Consider the following 20,264-nt stretch of genomic DNA (forward strand, 5'->3'; position numbering starts at 1 on the left):
ACCTGAAGACCCATCCTTGACTGCTGTATTACTGTCCCCCTACCTGGATTCCTGGCCCGTACAGCCCCATCACCTGCCTATGACAACTCTGCCCGGATTCTGGCCTGTCTGCTGACCCACCACTGGCCCCATCACAACTTTCTTTCCTGGACAATTCCGACGCCGGACTATTGCACTTTCTCTCACTAAATCATGATTATGCTTTATCATACCGGACACGTAATCATCCCACCTTCTGTAACCTTCACCTCAGGTGCTTTAAACACCATGTCCTTTTCTCCACACCTGACTGTCATATGCATTTGTCATTGTTTATAGACCTTACCATCCGTATTGACCCTAGGCAGATGGGTCAGGCCCTTGAGTCGTGGATCTGCTCGAGGTTTCTTCCTATATGTATCTCCAATTCTAGGGAGTTTTTCCTCGCCCCTGTTACCCATGGGCCTTCCTTCCTTCTTCCTTTTCTTTTCTCCCTCTTTTCTTTTTCTCTGATTGCCTACATTCTGTAAAGCGCCATGATACATGTGTAATGTTTTGGCGCTATATATAAGCACAATAAATTGAAATTGATGTAGAACGGTCGCAGCCCCTTACTCGCAGTTTCCCCAAATATTAACAAAGTAGCACTCACAAAAACTGTTCGGAAGTCGCAACTATATCTAGTCTATATATGCAACAATAGAGGGAATTACGCGTTTTGGCATCCCCAAACTCTGGGTGTTTCTTATGTATACAACTCTTGCGTGCATTCGGCCACTGACTTTCCAGCTGGGTCTCCAATATGTCGCTTGCCGCCTTGCCAGAGCTGACACACGCTACTACTGTACATTTGAACACAATTGTTGCCGCGACTCGAGGCATTCCAGCCTACGAAATAATAAAAAGTAAATCATGCATAATTTAAAAATAACTCAATATAGGCTACTTGGCTATGCAATAAGGTTTCCATTACAGCACCGCGGACGTTCAATGAACGCATGAAAGCGCGCAAAACTCAATCTCGCCTAGGGCAACCAAAGGGCTAGAACCGGCCCTGGCCTGAGGAGCCAGACCCGTATCAAGATTAGAGCGCGTCTAGATTTCTAGGCTAACACACACCCTTACACAGTAAATAATTGTGCAGCAGGATGCAGAATCCTGTTGTTCTGCTACTTCTTAGGTGAAGCTACTAAAGTGTTTTGGTTTGTATTCTGATTCTGGCTCCCTATTGCATAATGTGTGGTTTTTTAAATAGGGGTCGATGAGGTATTTCAAATTTCCTTGATATTATGCTCCATCTCCCAAAGCTCTTAATATAAATCCATAACATCCCACTCAACCCTTAAAACTTAGGCCAAAACCAAACTCTTTATGCAATCTTGCTGAAAATAAAACACTTTGCCTTCAAGCCCTCAAAACACATTCATGTATACAACATATTCAAATTTCATAATTCTTTACTTCCCACTGTAGTAAAATTATCTTAACTGAAATTCTGTGGAAAAGTATTATAGTATTTAAATGTACTGTGAAATATGCAACTGATACTAAAGAATGGTAAACAGTAAAATAATGTCATGACTTTACCAGTATGTAACAATAAAAAAAAACTACTGAAGAAAGGTCTTTGGGGGTCCAAAACATCCCAAACAAGTGAACTGACTCATGATCCTTTAATCTAAACCTAGAGGTTATGATATGTGAATCATTTTTGACTGTTGTGTTTGCAGCTGGAGAATTGAGTACTAATTGGGTTTGAGTTGTGATGTCTTGAGTTAAAGGGGTGATAGAATGATGATATAGGGTATTTTGTGCTGGTCCTTAAGGTCTCTGAATAGGGTGTGTAACATTGGTTGGGCTGAAAATGGCATATGTGCTGTTCTGTGCGCCCTAATGCAAGCCTGGTTAAAAGCCCTAGAATGAAACGAGAGGTTTTCTTCCTTTTATGGTATGCTCATGAATATTTAGATGACCTGCGTGCTGATTGGTTGGTTTACAACGAGCGAAGCTCCGGAGCAAAGAGGCAAACATGGCCGACAGCACTCACTGAAACAGCCAAGGTGGAAATACTATGGAGACAGGTGTTGAACAGCATATTTGAGCCTGAATCAAAGGAAGAATCTGAAATAGAGGAGCAACCAGTCGCCCATAGATTGGAAATGACTACTTCAGAGTGCTAAGTTTTGTCATTTACTTGAGTTTGCCACTCGTAGCCCAGTTAGCTAGCTGTAATACTCGCACGTTAGTTAGTGTCGTAGACTAAGCTAAACATTGTATTAGGTTCGTTTTTAGCATTGTAAGCAACAGAAGTTATTCATTTGCACACAAACAAATGTTTTACAACTTGTACCCTTGTGCAATTTTTGTCAAGATGTCCAGTTAGAAACTAGCTGAAAAGTTTGTAGCCCGTCGTGGGCAGTTCAGGCTATGCTGTAGTGAAAGGAGTGCTGCTTGCAAGGAAAGTACTCGTTTTAGTCAGTAAGTATATTCTCCTGGTGAATAGGTCATCTGATTAGGAGTTACATACATTATTGTAGTGGTAATATGCGATCTTACAACAGGACGTCCAGTTAGCTGGGCAGGAGCTCTGTGCAGTTCGTGCAGTTCGCTTTGTTTACAGTACTGATGATGATTGACACCAGTAGCATCAGGTCTAAGACAGCCTGTTGTGTGTGAATCGATAAGTTCTTTTTAGTGCCTATACTGTTGCACATTTTGATTTGTTGTTTGTAATAAAAACATATATTTTTATTAAACTTACAAATTGTTTGGCAAGTCTGTACATAGTTTCTCCTTGGCTGTCTTCTGTTGTGGGGACTCAGCATTGTCATTGAAGTGCATGGCTGCTAGATAAAACCTAAACCAAACAACAGAAATGTTGTAACACAAGTGAAAGTCACTTTTGCATGCACACACCAAGCTGTTAACTCACAGCAAAAGCATTTGCTAATATTCTAAGCTCCGCAAGATGCCACACTTAGAGCATCTGTTTGGCATGCTGCCGTTCTTGTAATGTTCTAAAATAAGAACGTGCAAATAAATCCATTGTATCTAGACAACACGGTTTTCAACACATCGACTAGCCTGGCTAGCGCCACCACTTCTCAATGAGACGTGGTCTGGGAACCAAACGTTCATTTTCTCGTATTTGGAAAAAATGCCCAGATCCGTTTATTGGGAGCCACGGATGTCTATCAAATGCGTCTGTGCATAGCTCACCATCGTCTTGCTTTCCCCCCTGTTCTGTGATTGGTTCCCTATCTCAGGCGAAAATTTGCTCCATGGTCTCCAGGCTGCCTTAGCAGCGTGAATCAAATCGCGCGCAAGGCAGCATGGGAACACCCAGGCTACATATCGACTAGATATCATTTGAATTGATAATGTGAAGTTGTTTCCACTTCTGACGTCAAAAACGTATGTGTTATATGGGTTATATTACAGCTTAGCAACCAAACTATCTTGTTACTCAGCTTCAGTTAGCTACTGTATCTTGCTGAGAACATAACCTGTCAGAGATCTCGACAAACATGCATAGTAAAATGTAGGTTAACATGACAACACAGGTTTTATCCGAATGACACACAGGAAAATTAAATAGCCTTGCCAATTAATGAACTAAATCACACATTCTACTTGCTAGATACACGTTAGCATGGCTAATAACTGCTTAGCGACCAAATAATACTTACAGCATGCGGTTGTGATGACCTTACGTTCGGAACAGCCCCTCGTTTCAGTAACAGCAGCTTAGCAAATCCTGCTTAACTGTACAAGGTTTTGAAAACTGCCTTCGGTGAAATGTTTTGCAAATTAATAACAGAGTGTCGAACTTTGCAGGGATCTTCTTCTGGCAGAAAAACATTATCCATGCCCCTCGAACTTTTGAATCCTTGGGAAGACTATAGTCTCAGCTTTCTTTGTAGCCTAAGTTTCAACCTGGAACACTGCATTTATGACTGTGGCTCATTTTCGATATCCTTGAAGAACTGTCTGCTTTCTGCTTTATAATTCCTGTGGAAGTAAACGAGCATGCAGCTAAACTAGTGTTTGTCTCATCTTCGCTCTCCATTCACGTTCCTGGGCTGAGAGCACCAGTGGGCTGGTCTGTATGTAAATTTTGAGGTGTGACAAATGTACAGGCCAGAGCCAAGTAAGGTACCACCTGCGAGTTTGCGTAAACTCGCAGCTTCGTTTGGATTCGCCCGTTTTATGGCGGGAGTTTAGAATTGTGAGATTTGCATAGGAAGGAGGTGTCGGTGGGGTTTTGAAGTTCTCTGTATGTCCATTTCACCCACTGAACTATCACTATTCATCTATGACAAAGTAAACTCGGTTTTGCATTCTATGACCCCTTTAAGCATTTCTTAAAACTGAGCTGTGCTTACATCGCCTAGATATCTGTAAATATTAGAATCAGAGAATATATAGGCAGCTCACGGTTAAGAGTTTGTCAATGTAGCCTTAATGATTTCTTTTCACAAAATGCTAAGCATGCATGTATTTAAGTTTCTTAAAACTGAGCTGTGCTTAAATGGGTCAATGTATGATTTCATAACAGACCAAATTGTCATGAGCTCTCTCTCTGCCTGGTACACGTGCTGATTGAAGTCTGATGACCTCCACCTGTTCCTGCTCTGCTCTGCCTCACCCTCGTTACCTACCAGCTGCACTGCATTCACCACTCATCATGCCCTCTATATAAAGCCTTGCTTTTCAGTCCACACTTGTCAGATCGTCTGCAACCAGCACCAGTTACCTGCCTGTTTATTGAAAACGCCTCTGACTCTTTGCCTGTGATCCCGGACCCGCTCGACTACTTCTGTGTTCTCCAGCCCCGGTAATCTTGACCTGCCTTCCGTCCCTCTTCTACGAATACCGCCTAGTCCTTGACTGTACTGCTGCTTCGTTTCAATTGCTGTTGTGTGTGTGTTTCCCCCAGGACTTCCCGGATCATCCAGCTCCTGCCTTCGCTGTTCGGCTACTGGGGGAACACACACACGCAGACTCTTGGAACTCCTGTACCCCCCCCGGAACCCCTGAAACCCCCAACCCTTAAATAAACTTTTGAACGTGACGCAATTGTGGTCCTCGTCCTGTTTGGTGTCTGACAGTACGATCTGACCAAACATGGACCCAGCGCACGGTCGAACCAGCATGGAAACCGACGAACCAGAACCACCCACCGCCATGCAACGCCTGGAAGAGACAGAGAGAGAGGTAAACCGCAACACTGCTGACATTGCCTCCCTACTTCAAGCCGGCTTGAGCCAGCGTCAGCAGTTCCAGCAGCAACAGCAACAACTTGCAATGATCATTCAACTTCTCACCAACCTTTCTCCTCTGCCTGCTCCCACCGGCCCAGCCCCAGCCAGCCTGCTCACCGGCCCAGCACCCGAGTCTCCTGCCCAGTCCACTGCTACCGTGGCTGCCGGAGTCCCAGAACCCAGGATCGGCAATCCAGAGCGGTTCAGCGGCGACCCAACCCAGGTACGGGCGTTCCTGACGAGCTGCCGTGTCCAGTTTACCCTGCAACCCAGGACTTTTGCCACTGAAGGGGCGAGGGTCGGTTACGTGATCACTCACCTGACGGGCCGAGCTCGACTCTGGGGAACGGCGGAGTTCGAGCGCCAGACCCCAGCATGTGCAACCTTCAACCTATTCGCAGAGGAGATGCTCAAGGTATTCGATTTGGAATCCACAATAGCCGAGGCATCTCGGATCCTGATGAGTATTCGCCAAGGCAGAAGGACTGTTGCGGATTACTCCATCGACTTTCGAACCGTGGCAAGTCGGAGCTCCTGGAACATGGAAGCATTGGTGGATGCTTTCCTCCACAACCTGGCGGACTACATAAAGGACGAGCTGGTTTCCCATGATCAACCCCCCACTCTTGATGAAGCCATTGCTCTGGCTGTCCGCATTGACCGCAGGATCCAGGCCCGCCGTCATGAGAGAGGGCGCCAGAGTCCATCCACCAGCACACGGAGTGTCCCAACTGCCCTTCTGTCCGCACCTGCCACACCATCTAGCCAGCCGGACCAGTCTGAACCGATGGAGATCGGCCGCACCTCCCTAACCCCTGCAGAGCGCCAGCGACGCATCACCTCCAACTTGTGCCTGTACTGTGGTGGTGATGGTCATCGAGTCGCCACCTGTCCAGCAAAAGCCGGAGCTCACCAGATGTAGGAGGAATCCGGATGAGCTCAATGAACATTCAGCCCTCCATCAGCCGTAAACCCCTCATCCAAGTCTGTCTTCACCTGTCTGATTCCACCCACACCCTGGCAGCCCTGGTGGACTCTGGCGCAGAAGCAAACATTATTGACACAGGACTTGCTCGTCAGCTGGGCTTGGAAAGCCATCGCTTGTCCACTCCTGTTCCAGCCCGGGCCCTGGACGGTCACGCAATTGGCACAGTTACCAGCATCACAGCCCCCATCTCAATGATGGTGTCAGGAAACCACCGAGAGACCATCCGCTTCCACCTGCTCAGCTCTCCAGGCCAACCCCTAATCCTGGGCTACCCTTGGCTCCGTCTCCACAATCCTCACCTCGATTGGGCCTCCGGAACTGTGAAAGAGTGGGGAAATGCCTGCCACCTGACCTGTTTGCGTGCTGCCTCGCTGCCCCCCGGCACAGTACCCCCCAGCAGACATGTGGACTCGAGTCACATGACTTGGACTCGAGTCAGACTCGAGTCATGATTTTAATGACTTCAGACTTGACTTGATAAAATTCGGCATGACTTGCGACTCGACTTGGACTTGAATACTATTCACTCGAGACTTGACTCGGACTTTGCCTCTTTGACTTGTGACGACTTGACATGTCTCGAGTCAAAAACTAAATTTCCTGATCGTGGACCAGTCACCCCAGAGATGCTTTCCCTCCGCGACTAAAAAAAAAAAAATAGCGGAGACAAGCGGCCAGTCCAGAGCACAGTTCAGTGCTGCCGCTACCCCCACATGCGTTACGCACTGTAGGGCACCAAGAGACAGAGAAACGACCAACATTTAGCTAATAACTAGTAGCTTTACTGCAAACTGATTTGCACTCTTGTTAGAGAACGTTTACAATGTCAAAATGCACCAACAGCATGTTACATAAAGATGATACTTTTCGAGTCCTCTCCATTAAGATCCAACTTGAACTTATGCTAGCCTACTCCATTTAATTGAGAACCCCATCTAAGCACGCACGAGAGGGAGAGAAAACGAGTGGCAGGTTCCAGCTGGCTTGTCATTGTTGATGATGATTGATATTTTCTTTTAAATATAAGAAACGTATAAAAGGAAATCATGAAGGCAACAAATACGAGATTAGGGGAAATTGCGGATTTATCCGGTTCTCACTACTGTTAAAAACTATGAGATCCAGGTCACTATGACATAGGCTGCACTCACTGTGATTTGGAAAGTGGACAAGAATATGAAGAGTTGTCTTTGCCTTTGTTTAATGGAAATGGTGAGTCTTGAAGTAGGCCTATTCAATAATTTGTTTACATGCACATTGATATGCCGATTGAAACGCATTCCACTCAGCTAGCTAGGTGGCTACTGGCTACCAGGCTCATAATTCACATTTAATTGCAAACAGAAAATGTCAAGCAAGCATCATGTCATACATGCATCTATTTCCAAAGGAATGAAAGCTGTTTGTGCCAACTTAATATAATGCTTATCATTGTTAATATTGTGCTATTCATGTGGCACAAACAATGTTTGAGTTTGTGGACTAGCCATAGGAATGGAGCTGGTAAAAAAGATCATTATGAGAATGTGTGGACAGTGGCACACAATGGGCTTAGTGACAGTGCACCATTTACAAATGAGATAAACAGCATCACATGTGTAGTATTTCTTAAGAAATGAATACTTTAAAACAAAATTACTGTGTCATTATTATCTTTTAAATAATATAAAAGTGTTGACCTTGGCTTCCCTTATGAGTCGCCACTGGCAGACAGCCTAATAAATTGTTTGCAGGCAAATCTGTGGCCTAGCGCAGTGAAATGCCATCAGTCAAATTATTACTCATCCTTACAGTGGGCTCCGAAATTTGGAAAAACAATATTTTTATTTGTCATGTAGCTATCCGTTTTGTACAGATTACTCAGGTATGCACATGTGTATATTGTATGCGCATGCATATATCGTAAAAGATTTCAAGACAGAAACATTGAACATATTTTAATCTGTATTTATAAAAAAAAATCTGTGGATTAGATGGAAGTGTTAAAATTATGATCGATAGTCTAATAATGCCATTATTAAGTGAAGAGTACCTGATGACTTGTTCAGGACTTGAAAAAGATTGGGACTTGGACTTGGACTCGACTTGGCTTTGATGAGACTTGGACTTGGACTCGACTTGCCCTTCTCTGTATTTACTTGGGACTTGACTTGGACTTGAGTGCTAAGACTTGGGACTTACTTGTGACTTGCCAAACAGTGACTTGGTCCCACCTCTGCCCCCCAGCATTGCCCACGACATTTCTAATGTCCCTGAATGTTACCATGGCCTCCGAGAGGTGTTCAACAAGACCAAAGCCACATCTCTGCCCCCACACCGTCCGTACGACTGTGCCATTGATCTCCTCCCTGGGACTGCTCCACCCAAAGGTCACCTCTACTCACTATCCCCTCCTGAAAGAAAAACTATGGAGGATTACATCAGGGACTCCCTGGCAGCTGGACTCATCCGCCCGTCTTCCTCTCCTGCTGGTGCCGGGTTCTTCTTTGTGGGAAAGAAAGATGGTTCTCTTCGCCCCTGCATTGATTATCGAGGTCTGAATGATGTCACAGTGAAGAACCGGTACCCTCTGCCTTTACTCACCTCTGCTTTTGAATTGCTCCAGGGATCCACTATTTTCACCAAACTGGACCTTAGAAATGCTTACCACCTAGTGCGAGTAAGGGAGGGTGACGAGTGGAAGACAGCATTCAACACCCACACCGGCCATTATGAGTACCTGGTAATGCCATTTGGCCTCACCAACGCCCCAGCGGTATTCCAGGCGCTGGTGAATGATGTGCTGCGGGACATGCTGAATAAATTCGTCTTCGTGTACCTGGACGACATCTTAATTTTCTCCAGAACTCTGTCCGAACACACCCGTCATGTCCAGCTGGTTCTTCGACGGCTCCTGGAGAACTCTCTCTATGTCAAGGCGGAGAAATGCGAGTTCCATGCTCAGACTGTGTCATTCCTGGGATACATCGTCGCTGAAGGCAATATCCAGATGGACCCCGCAAAGGTCTCGGCAGTTACCTCCTGGCCAGTTCCGGGGAATAGGAAGAAGCTGCAGCAATTCCTCGGTTTTGCCAATTTCTACCGGAAATTCATCCGGAACTACAGCTCCGTCGCCGCTCCCCTCACAGCTCTGACCAGCATCAAACACCCCTTTTCCTGGACCCCAGAGGCCAACACAGCCTTTCATACCCTCAAGGCCCGGTTCACCACTGCCCCCATCCTCCAGATGCCGGATTCAGACCGGCAGTTCGTTGTCGAGGTGGATGCCTCAGACGTGGGAGTCGGGGCCATACTCTCTCAACGGGCAGAGGAGGACAACAAGTTGCACCCCTGTGCATTTTTCTCTCGCCGGCTTTCACCTGCAGAGCGCAATTATGATGTTGGAAACCGTGAGCTGTTGGCTGTCAAGCTTGCCCTGGAGGAGTGGCGTCACTGGCTGGAGGGGTCCACAGTTCCGTTCCTGGTCTGGACCGATCACAAAAACCTCGAATACATCCGCAATGCCAAACGTCTTAACCCCAGACAGTCCCGCTGGGCCTTGTTTTTCACCAGATTCAACTTCACCCTGTCATACCGCCCAGGTTCTCGGAACACCAAGCCGGACGCTCTCTCCCGTCAGTTTCATAAGGATGACGCCCCTTCCCAGGAACCTGCATCAATTCTGCCCGATCCCTGCGTCGTAGCTGCCCTGACCTGGGATATCGAGGAGGAAATTCAAGAGGCCCTCCGTGACCATCCCAGTCCCAGTGCATGCCCAGACGGTCGTCTCTTCGTCCCAGATAATTTGAGGTCCCGGGTCATACAGTGGGGACACAACTCCCGCCTTGCCTGCCACCCGGGCTCCGCCCGCACCTGCCATCTCCTTGCCCAGCGCTTTTGGTGGTCGTCTTTGAGAAGGGATGTCCGAGAATTCGTCCGTGCCTGCCCCACCTGCAATCAGAACAAGTCCTCCACTCGGCCCCCCGCTGGTTTACTCCAGCCCTTGCCTGTGCCCACACGACCCTGGTCCCACGTCTCCTTGGACTTTGTAACTGGCCTCCCACCATCAGGTGGGATGACTGTCATTCTCACTGTGGTTGACCGGTTTAGCAAGATGGCACACTTCATTCCCCTCCCTAAACTGCCATCTGCCAGAGAGACTGCCCAGGCTGTTCTTGATCATGTCTTCCGTCTACACGGGCTGCCCAGGGATGTTGTCTCTGACCGAGGCCCGCAATTTACCTCTACATTCTGGAAGGAGTTCTGCCGTCTTCTAGGGGCCACAGTGAGTCTCACCTCTGGGTTCCACCCCCAGTCCAATGGTCAATCCGAGCGGGCAAACCAGGAGCTGGAGAAGGCGCTGCGGTACATGGTTTCTCGCAAACCCCAGGCTTGGGCACAACAACTGATGTGGATAGAGTATGCTCACAACTCCCTCACCTGTTCTGCCACTGGTATGTCACCTTTCCAGTGTGTGTATGGCTACCAGCCCCCCCTGTTCCCCAGCCAGGAAGGAGATGTGTCCTGCCCGTCTGCCCTCGCCTATGCCCGCCGTTGCCGTCGTACCTGGTCACAAGCTCGTGCCACGCTACTCAAGTCAGCTGTCAGCTATGCCACTGGGGCTAACCGCCGAAGATCGCCGGCACCCGCCTACCGTGTTGGCCAGAAGGTGTGGCTGTCAGCCAAGGATCTCCCACTGCGGGTGGAATCGCGTAAACTGGCACCTCGATTCCTCGGCCCGTTCCCTATCCAGAGGGTCATCAGCCCAACCGCAGTCCGGCTCCAGTTGCCAACCTCCATGAGGGTGCACCCTACTTTCCATGTTTCGAAAGTCAAGCCGACGCATGAAAGCCCGCTGGTCCCCGTGCCGCTTCCTCCTCCTCCTCCTCGCCTCGTTGACGGTGGGCTGGTGTACACCGTTCGACGCCTGCTTCGGTCCAGACGGCGAGGTAGGGGCCTCCAGTATCTCGTCGACTGGGAGGGCTATGGACCTGAGGAGAGAACGTGGGTGCCAGCCAGTCGGATTGTGGACCGGACACTCATCGCCGACTTCCACCGTCTGCATCCTGATCAACCTGCAATCCGTAGGGGCCGCCCCAGAGGGGTCCCTAACCGTCCTGCCCGCCCGGCTTCCTGTCATGTGCCTGACCCTGACCCTGTCTCGGTACCTGTCCCGTCTTCTGTCCACGACCCTCCAGCTCCCTCCGAGGATGAGGATGTTCACTCGGACCGCTCGGAGGAATTCTAGCCCTCCACCGGCTCCCCTCCGCCCTCCCGACGTGGTGTCACTCTTGGGGACTTCTGGGGCCGTCCCTTAGGGGGGGGGTTCTGTCATGAGCTCTCTCTCTGCCTGGTACACGTGCTGATTGAAGTCTGATGACCTCCACCTGTTCCTGCTCTGCTCTGCCTCACCCTCGTTACCTACCAGCTGCACTGCATTCACCACTCATCATGCCCTCTATATAAAGCCTTGCTTTTCAGTCCACACTTGTCAGATCGTCTGCAACCAGCACCAGTTACCTGCCTGTTTATTGAAAACGCCTCTGACTCTTTGCCTGTGATCCCGGACCCGCTCGACTACTTCTGTGTTCTCCAGCCCCGGTAATCTTGACCTGCCTTCCGTCCCTCTTCTACGAATACCGCCTAGTCCTTGACTGTACTGCTGCTTCGTTTCAATTGCTGTTGTGTGTGTGTGTTTCCCCCAGGACTTCCCGGATCATCCAGCTCCTGCCTTCGCTGTTCGGCTACTGGGGGAACACACACACGCAGACTCTTGGAACTCCTGTACCCCCCCCGGAACCCCTGAAACCCCCAACCCTTAAATAAACTTTTGAACGTGACGCAATTGTGGTCCTCGTCCTGTTTGGTGTCTGACACAAATAGAAAATAAATGTTAAATGTTAAATATAGCCTGCATATCTGTACATATTAAAATCAGATTATGTAGACTACACAGTATAGGTAGATCAAGTTGGACAGTAACACATTTCAATCATGGATAGTAGTTGGACAGTAGCACATAATTTTAATCATTTTATATATCTATAGTGGCTGGTGAAAGAGTTGAGTGCCTTTTGTTTTTTTTTTTTAGGGGGGGGTAGTGGGTAGTGTCCCAAAAGCTCACACCAAACCTACGCCCTTGTTTGGAGACAAAAAGTAAAATTTTTAAATTAACTCTATGCTCCACAGGTAACCAGTGCAGCTTAGCCAACACAGGAGTTATATGCTCACGTTTCTTAGAGCCACTTAATAATCTAGCTGCTGCATTTTGAACTAGCTGAAGTCTGTTGAGAGTGGAGTGGGTCAGGCCTGCATATAATGAATTACAATAATCTAGTCTAGATGTTATGAAAGTGTGGTGAGAAATTACAAATAACGTGGAAGCAAAACCGAACTGAGATGTGTTAAGAAAGGGAAACGTTCCCAGGTTTATTACAAGCCGGCTCGGAGGAGAAACATGAAACAAGTTGCCTCAAGTCACCTCCCGATTGTCGTTTCTCAGAGCCTTATATTCTGTTAGCAGGGTCTTTGTCTAGTCCAGTAGAAAAGGTCAGACACGCCCCGGACATATGTGTGCTTAATTGGCGCCGACCACCTATGGTGGAGTCTGGCATAAGACAAAAGCTGGGTCGTTGTACATGACAAAAGACTTGATTTGCAAATGGTGGCGTGTCTTGACCAGGTACAGCAGTTAATGCAAATATGAGGGAGACAACTTCATCAGATTACATTTGAATACAGTATGTTCTTACAAATAATTTTTACCACAAAAGCATGTATAAGAGTTTCAAGATCGGAGGACAGAAAGGGCTTCAGTTTTGCAATGGTTCTTAACTAGAGAAGCTGCCTTTGACCACACTATTTACTTGCTTATTAAAATTTAAAGAGTCAAAGAAAACCCAGAAATTCTTGATTTCACTGTGGCAGTTTGCAGAAAGAGGTCCTAGTGCATTTTTCAAGATAGAAACATCACTTGGAGGGCCACAAATAATTATATCAGTTTTACTTTCGTTCAGTTGAAGAACATTTCTTGCCATCCAGCGTTTGACGTCACTGAGACAGTTAAAAATATTCTCCAATGAACAAATGCCATCAGTGTTAACAGGCAGGTAAAACTGAGTGTCATCTGCATAGCAGTGATACTGAATGTTATACTTATTAAAAATGTAGCCAAGGGGTAGCATATAAAGAGAGAATAAAAGAGGGCCCAAAATGGAACCCTGAGGAACAGTGATACTGAATGTTATACCCTGAATGGAAAATGGAATGGAACCCTGAGGAACACCACACTTTATAGGGGCAGAGGAAGAGGAGAAACTGAAAATGATCTATCACTAAGATAAGAAAAGAACCATTGCAAAACAGTGCAATGTGACCACCAGTCCCTTATTGGCCAGGGTTGAATATTTAGAGGTGAGGACAGTGCTGAAAGTCTGTGTTTTAGGAAAGTGATGATGTGAAAATATTTTTTTACAGCCGGATGAGTGCCCCCCGGGTCCCAAACCCCACGGTGGAACTTCAGGGACTGCCTTGCATGTGATATCTGGGAAAGGGCTTCGATCGAGCAAACCCCAGAAATCTGGTATACGCATGGTATCTGGTAGACCCTACCAGCAGGTAAGGCCTTTCTCATTCCATCCTCACAGAGTGTCCCCTGGGATGCACTCTCCTAGTGTGTGCAGTTGGGGGATGGGCGACCCCTCACAGAGTAGGAATTTACCTGAGAACTGGTGTCTCTGCCCATGAACCAACCAAACCCACCCCTTACCACCTCACACACACACACACACATAACGGCACCTGTCAGTGCTGTACCTCTATGCCTTTGTCCCTATCCCTTTCTCATTCCAGGTAACCCTACCTGCCTCTCAGGAGGTCTAGTTAGTGCCTGTGGCACACCTGGGTGCAAGTCAGCTGGATAAGCAGACTAGATGCTTTAAACCCCCCTTTGTCTTGCCACTATATTCCCCTCGCCTGTACACCACAGGAGCGTTTACATACTGCAGGAAAGTTGTCACCCGTTCACATTTCATCTGTATCTCTGTCTCTTCCCCTCAGCACCATCTTGGCACATTTCCTCATCTGGAGAATAAGCCAGTGTGTCGTAACCCCCTGAAGACCAGCAGCCATAAGGACATCCTGCCCCGTATTGCTCCTGTTATCCACAATACTCCTCCTGTGATCCCACCACCCAGCGCTGTAAGCATGTCAGGGTAGATGCATGTGGAAAACTATCAGGGTTTTCACTAGGACTGTCCATTACTTAAGTGCTTTCATTATAGACAGACAGGTAAGCCCAAGTGGAACTGTGTTTGACTGAATCTGAATCTGCCATTACACAGGACGATAGGCCTCGGACCTCGAAATTCAGGTCCAAAGTGGAGAATCTGCCAGAATGCGTCAACAGTAGGACAAGTGCAGGACACTACAATGGAGCAAAGTCACTGCCCCTAACACCAAGAGGTACAGAGAAATTCAAGTGCATTGTGTGATAAAAGACAGCGGATATCTCTGTAATGACTGAGTCTCTCTGGCGACTGATGTTTTATTTGTTAAATGTTTTTTCAGAGGCACTGAAAATATTCAGGGATAAGCTGTCGGAGTTTGAGCAGGAAGAGATCATCAACTTTCCGGAGATCTACTTCCTTGGTCTCGATGCCCAGAAGATCGAAGCAATTAAAGGGGCTCCCCAAAACAATGGCTTTGATGATGAGAATGGCATGTACATCAAGGTATCCTGTCCTTAGAACTGTGCAGATGTCATACTGTAGGCATCATTGTATCATTCCTTATGAGGTGTACTCTTATTCGGTTGTCCGACGTCATGGGCCTAACAGCTTTTTCCTCAAAAAACGTTTACTAGCGCAGCCAGCCGGTTTTTACTTGTAAACCTTATCACCATCACCTCAGTTTAGTGAGGGTTAAACAAAATCGGTTAACTTTAACAGAGTAATTGCTGCAGCTGTGCAGCCAGATGATATAATCAAGGGTGACGTCCAGGTCCACGAAAAATAGGATTTTATTAGGTTGAGTCAACAAGTGAGTAGTAGGATGACAATTTTCTTAAAGGCTACTCTGATAGTGGAAAAAATTGTTTATTTTACTGTCTATAGAGAACAACGAGCGGCTCTGAAAGCCGTTGGACCCGGAAAGAGAATTATCAGCCTATTATTGCATAATAACCGAATACTTAGGTGTGCATTGTCATGAAATATTGTTTTTCTTTATGGATGTTCAAGGTTTTGCATGACCACCTTCAATACCGCTATGAAGTTCTGGAGGTAATTGGAAAGGGATCATTTGGTCAAGTCCTGAAATGTATGGATCATAAGACCAAAGAACTGGTTGCTGTTAAGATTCTTCGCAACAAAAGAAGGTAAAAAGACTCCATGAATGTATATACTTTCTATAGTTCAATACATATTTCTATTATGTTATTAATTCATGTGCTTTGGGCACAGATTCAAGCAACAAGGCCTGGTGGAGCTCAAGATCTTGGATCGTTTGCGCAAGAAAGATCGGAACAACCACTTCAATGTCATCCACATGAAGGAGTGCTTTATGTTCCGTGACCACCTATGCATCACCTTTGAGCTCCAGGGGTAAGGCTAGTGGACGGCCGGGAAATGAATCTAAGAAAACTTCTCATTAGTTCACCACATGTGAGAAAGATGGTGACCAAAGATGATTAAGCCTCCAGAATAAGGTCAAAATAATCAACGGCAAAATGTATTCAAGAATTGGCACTTTAATACTGTAATGTAATGTGACATTTAAAAAAAAGAAATCACTTAGCTTTAGTGGTCTAGAGGAAAACCAAAATACATTGGCTAAATGGATATTGATGACGTGTTGTTGTTGTTTTATTAGAGCACTTAGCACATCTGATGTGACTATATACTGTACCTTTAAAGAGCCACTTGTTTTTTTCCCCCATGATTTCAGAGATAACCTCCATGAGACTATGAAGAAGAACCGCTATAAGGGCTTCAGCCAAGCCACAGTGCGTCGCTTCACTCACTCCATCCTTAAGTGCCTGCAGATGCTTCATCATGAGAAGATAATCCACTGTGACCTAAAGCCGGTATGTTATCATTGCTCCCCATCCATCTGCTTGAAAAAAAAATGTTTGCATGATGCAGAATGTCCTGCCATTACTGTTCATGATCTCAATGCTGAGTTGATGGGTGTTTGTTGCAGGAGAACATCGTTGTCACCCAGAACGGCTCGCAGAACATCAAAGTGATCGATTTTGGATCTAGTTGCTTCGATCATGAGAGAGGTGTGTGAGGCACAGCCCTTCCCTGTTCGTCCTCTTCATCATCCCCACAGTCTAGTCTCCCTCTCATCTCACCACTTACCTCTGGGCCTTCTTGTCTGCAGTGTACTCTTACATCCAGAGCCGCTTCTACCGCTCCCTTGAGATCATCCTGGGCTGCAGCTATGGCATAGAGATTGATATGTGGAGCCTTGGCTGCATCATTGCGGAGCTGTACACCGGCTTTCCTGGAGAGAATGAGAAGGACCAGCTTGCCCTCATCATGGAGGTACTGTCTAACAATTGTTCCGTGTATGTAACGCAGGTTCTCTATTTTGTGAATGAGTGCAGCAGTTGCACGTCATGATCGTTGAGGTGTGTTTGTGCCTCAGGTGCTGGGAGTGCCTCCGGAGGAGATGCTTCAGACTTCGCCTAGGACGAAAAAGTGTTTTGGTGAGTTCCTGATATCAGGTGCAGTCATGCTACAGGACATGACCTGAGGAGAAGATGGCCCCATGAGAGTTTGTCCCCATGTAAACTATGAGCCTTTTCTCCCCCAGAGCCTAATGACAAACCAAGGCCCTACACCAATACCAAGGGCAAGACCAGAAAAACTGGCTCCAAAGATCTGGCCAGCATTCTGAAGACCTCTGATCCACTCTTTCTGGACTTCATCAGGGGCTGCCTTGCGTATGTATCAGTGCAGTACAAAACATAGAATCCAAAATGAGACATGGTAAACATAGGGCAACACAGGGCAGACATAGGGTAGACTGAGGGATATGGTGGCATTTGTAATTTAGCCATAGTGGGTAGTGGTAGTTGATATTGTTTTCATTATGGCTGTCTGTTTAATTGCGCTTAGACTGGCCTTGGTGTCGTGAGTTTTTAGAGGGGGTGGTGTTTTTAAGTGTAGCTGGACTAAGTAGATTCTTAACGTTAGCTTTACTGAACTCAACTGTTTTTTTTCTGGAGCTGCGTCCGCACTTGCTGTAAGTTTTAATTGTATGGGAGTCTCGTGTTGTTAAGGGATTTGTTTATGTAGTTGTCATAGTTACAAGTTGGTAAACTAGTTATTAGCCGTAGTGGGTAGTGGTAGTTGATATTGTTTTCATTACGGCTGTCTGTTTAATTGCGCTTAGACTGGCCTTGGTGTCGTGAGTTTTTAGAGGGGGTGGTTTTCCGCGTGATCAATTAGGACTAGCATTTAAAGTGGTTATTGTGCTGGAGCGTCAGCGGAGGCGTCAGCGCTCGTGTGCAGCCATCCTCGTGTGAAGACTTACTCGTGTCAAGACTAATCGAGTCTACCTGCGACGAGTCCACAAGCAAGGCACCTCTCAGATAAGTTTCACTCTTGTCTCACCTTGTCTTGTTAGCTGACAATCCTTCTAATAATGTGCCTTCAACATATCCCTGTATCCGGTCAGGTTAATAAGCGTACTGGTGTTGAAAGGCAACAATCAGTTCAGCAGGCTTTTCCTACTTTTTCTGTAGGGTTGTGGAATTGCCAATCTGCAGTGAATAAAGCGGACTTCATTCCTGCTCTGGCCTCACAGTTATCGCTTCAATTGCTTGCGCTTACAGAGACGTGGATTAGGCCGGAGAATACGGCCATGCCTGCAGTGTTGTCGACCAGTTATGCTTTTTCGCATACCAGTCGTTCGTCTGGTAGAGGAGGCGGGACAGGCTTTCTCGTCTCTGATGATTGGAGGTTTACACAGTTGCTGCCTGCTCAGGTCCACAACTCGTTTGAATATCATGCCATCATGATAACTGAGCCATACAAATTATACTTGGTGGTTATTTATCGCCCTCCAGGACAACTTGGGAACTTTGTGAACGAGTTGGACATTCTACTGTCTGCTATTCCAATGGATGCATGCCCATTATTAATCCTTGGCGATTTTAATATTCATTTGGATAACTCGTCTTCAATTGACTTCCTGTCCTTACTCTCCTCATTTAATATCACACGTGTCCACAGTGCTCCTACTCACAAGGCTGGTAAAGATCTTGATTTAATTCTGGTACGTAACTGTAATACAGACAACGTTTTGGTTAATCCATTACATGTATCGGATCATCACTTTATCAGATTCTCTGTGCGTCTCCTGGATAACCCAGCAGCTCCTCCTCCGATAATTTCGTTCCGGCGTAATCTCAGAAGCCTCTCAAGCGACCATTTTGCAACATTAGTAACATCTGCTTTACCTACTCCTAGCTCATTCTTGGCACTTGAGGTTAATGACGCTACAGAGACTCTCTGCTCTACACTGGCATCTTGTCTGAATGCAGCATGTCCTCTTTCCTCAAGACCTACTCGTTCTAAACCTCGCCATCCATGGCTGACGAACAGTATAGTCTCAGTACGAAAGGAACTTAGAGCTGCTGAGAGGAAATGGTGTAAATCCAGAGATGGAAATGATCTTAGTAACTACCAGTCTTTGCTGTCATCCTTTTCATCCACTGTTACACTTGCGAAAAAGGCATTCTATCAAAGCAAGATTGAAAACTTTTTTCTACTTTCAAATCTCTTCTCAATCCTCCACCACCACCATCAACTACTTCACTGTCAGCAAATGACTTTGCAATATTTTTCACTGAAAAAGTTGCTAAAATAAGTGCTCAGTTTGATGCTCCTATAAGGAGGGCTTTGCCTTGTGTTAGTATGACCGCATCATTTGACTCTTTCTCTCCTCTTGATGAGGAAGCAGTCTCTCAATTGCTTCAGCGATGTCGTCCAACAACATGCCCATTAGATCCTGTCCCGTCCACTCTTCTATAGTCTATCTCACCCGCTGTTCTACCAGCAGTCACACATGTATTTAATGCTTCACTCAGTTCTGGAATAGTTCCTTATTCTTTTAAACAGGCTAGGGTTACACCTCTGCTAAAGAAAAGTACACTTAATCCAACTGAGGTGAAGAACTACAGACCTGTCTCCCTTCTTCCTTTCTTGTCAAAGGTTTTGGAGAAAGTGGTCTTCAAGCAAGTTTGTGACTTTCTTCATCAGAATAATCTACTAGACCCTATGCAGTCTGGTTTCAAGAGTGGTCATTCTACTGAAACTGCTCTTCTGTCTGTGACTGAAGCATTGAGAGTAGCTAAGTCCTCTGCTCAGTCATCAGTATTAATTCTACTAGATTTATCTGCAGCCTTTGATACTGTTAACCATGACATTCTCCTATCTATACTATCTGAACTGGGAATTTCTGGAAAAGCTCTTGACTGGTTTGAATCTTACCTTAAAGGGCGTTCTTTCAACGTGTCTTGGCAGGGACAGGTATCTAAGTCTCATGACCTCACCACAGGTGTGCCTCAGGGATCAGTATTAGGACCCTTGCTTTTCTCTATTTACACCACTTCCTTAGGTGATACCATTCGCTCCCATGGATTTGACTATCACTGTTATGTAGACGACACTCAACTTTACCTGTCTTTCCCACCTGATGACTCTAGTGTTTCCCACCGGATTTCTGCATGCCTTAAGGATATTTCAGCCTGGATGAAAGATCGGCACCTTCAGCTTAATCTCTCAAAAACAGAGTTTTTGGTGTTTCCAGCTAAAACAGCTATTCCCCAACAGATTAACATCCAGCTTGACTCAACTTCACTGACCCCAACTAGATCGGCACGAAACTTGGGCGTTGTAATTGATGACCGACTTAACTTCTCTGAGCATATAGCTTCTATTGCAAAATCATGTCGGTTTATGCTTTACAACATTAGGAAGATCAGACCTTATCTGACACAAGATTCCACACAACTTCTTGTTCAGACCATGGTCATCTCTAAG

General features: G+C 46.4%; 1 protein-coding gene across 1 annotated transcript; it reads left to right on the forward strand.

Annotated features, from left to right (window-relative positions):
• The first annotated feature begins 13,733 nt into the window (after positions 1–13,733).
• Positions 13,734–16,874, forward strand: LOC121697668 (dual specificity tyrosine-phosphorylation-regulated kinase 4-like). Its single transcript, XM_042079308.1, has 9 exons — positions 13,734–13,827; positions 14,269–14,409; positions 14,553–14,673; positions 14,779–14,942; positions 15,450–15,586; positions 15,672–15,812; positions 16,156–16,294; positions 16,411–16,492; positions 16,594–16,874. Exons 1-9 carry the CDS (start codon positions 13,801–13,803, stop codon positions 16,833–16,835), a joined length of 1,194 nt encoding a protein of 397 aa, XP_041935242.1. The 5' UTR covers positions 13,734–13,800; the 3' UTR covers positions 16,836–16,874.
• The last annotated feature ends 3,390 nt before the right edge of the window (positions 16,875–20,264 follow it).

This window comes from Alosa sapidissima, chromosome 22, assembly GCF_018492685.1.
Source record: "Alosa sapidissima isolate fAloSap1 chromosome 22, fAloSap1.pri, whole genome shotgun sequence".
In the NCBI taxonomy this organism is placed as follows: Eukaryota; Metazoa; Chordata; class Actinopteri; order Clupeiformes; family Clupeidae; genus Alosa; species Alosa sapidissima.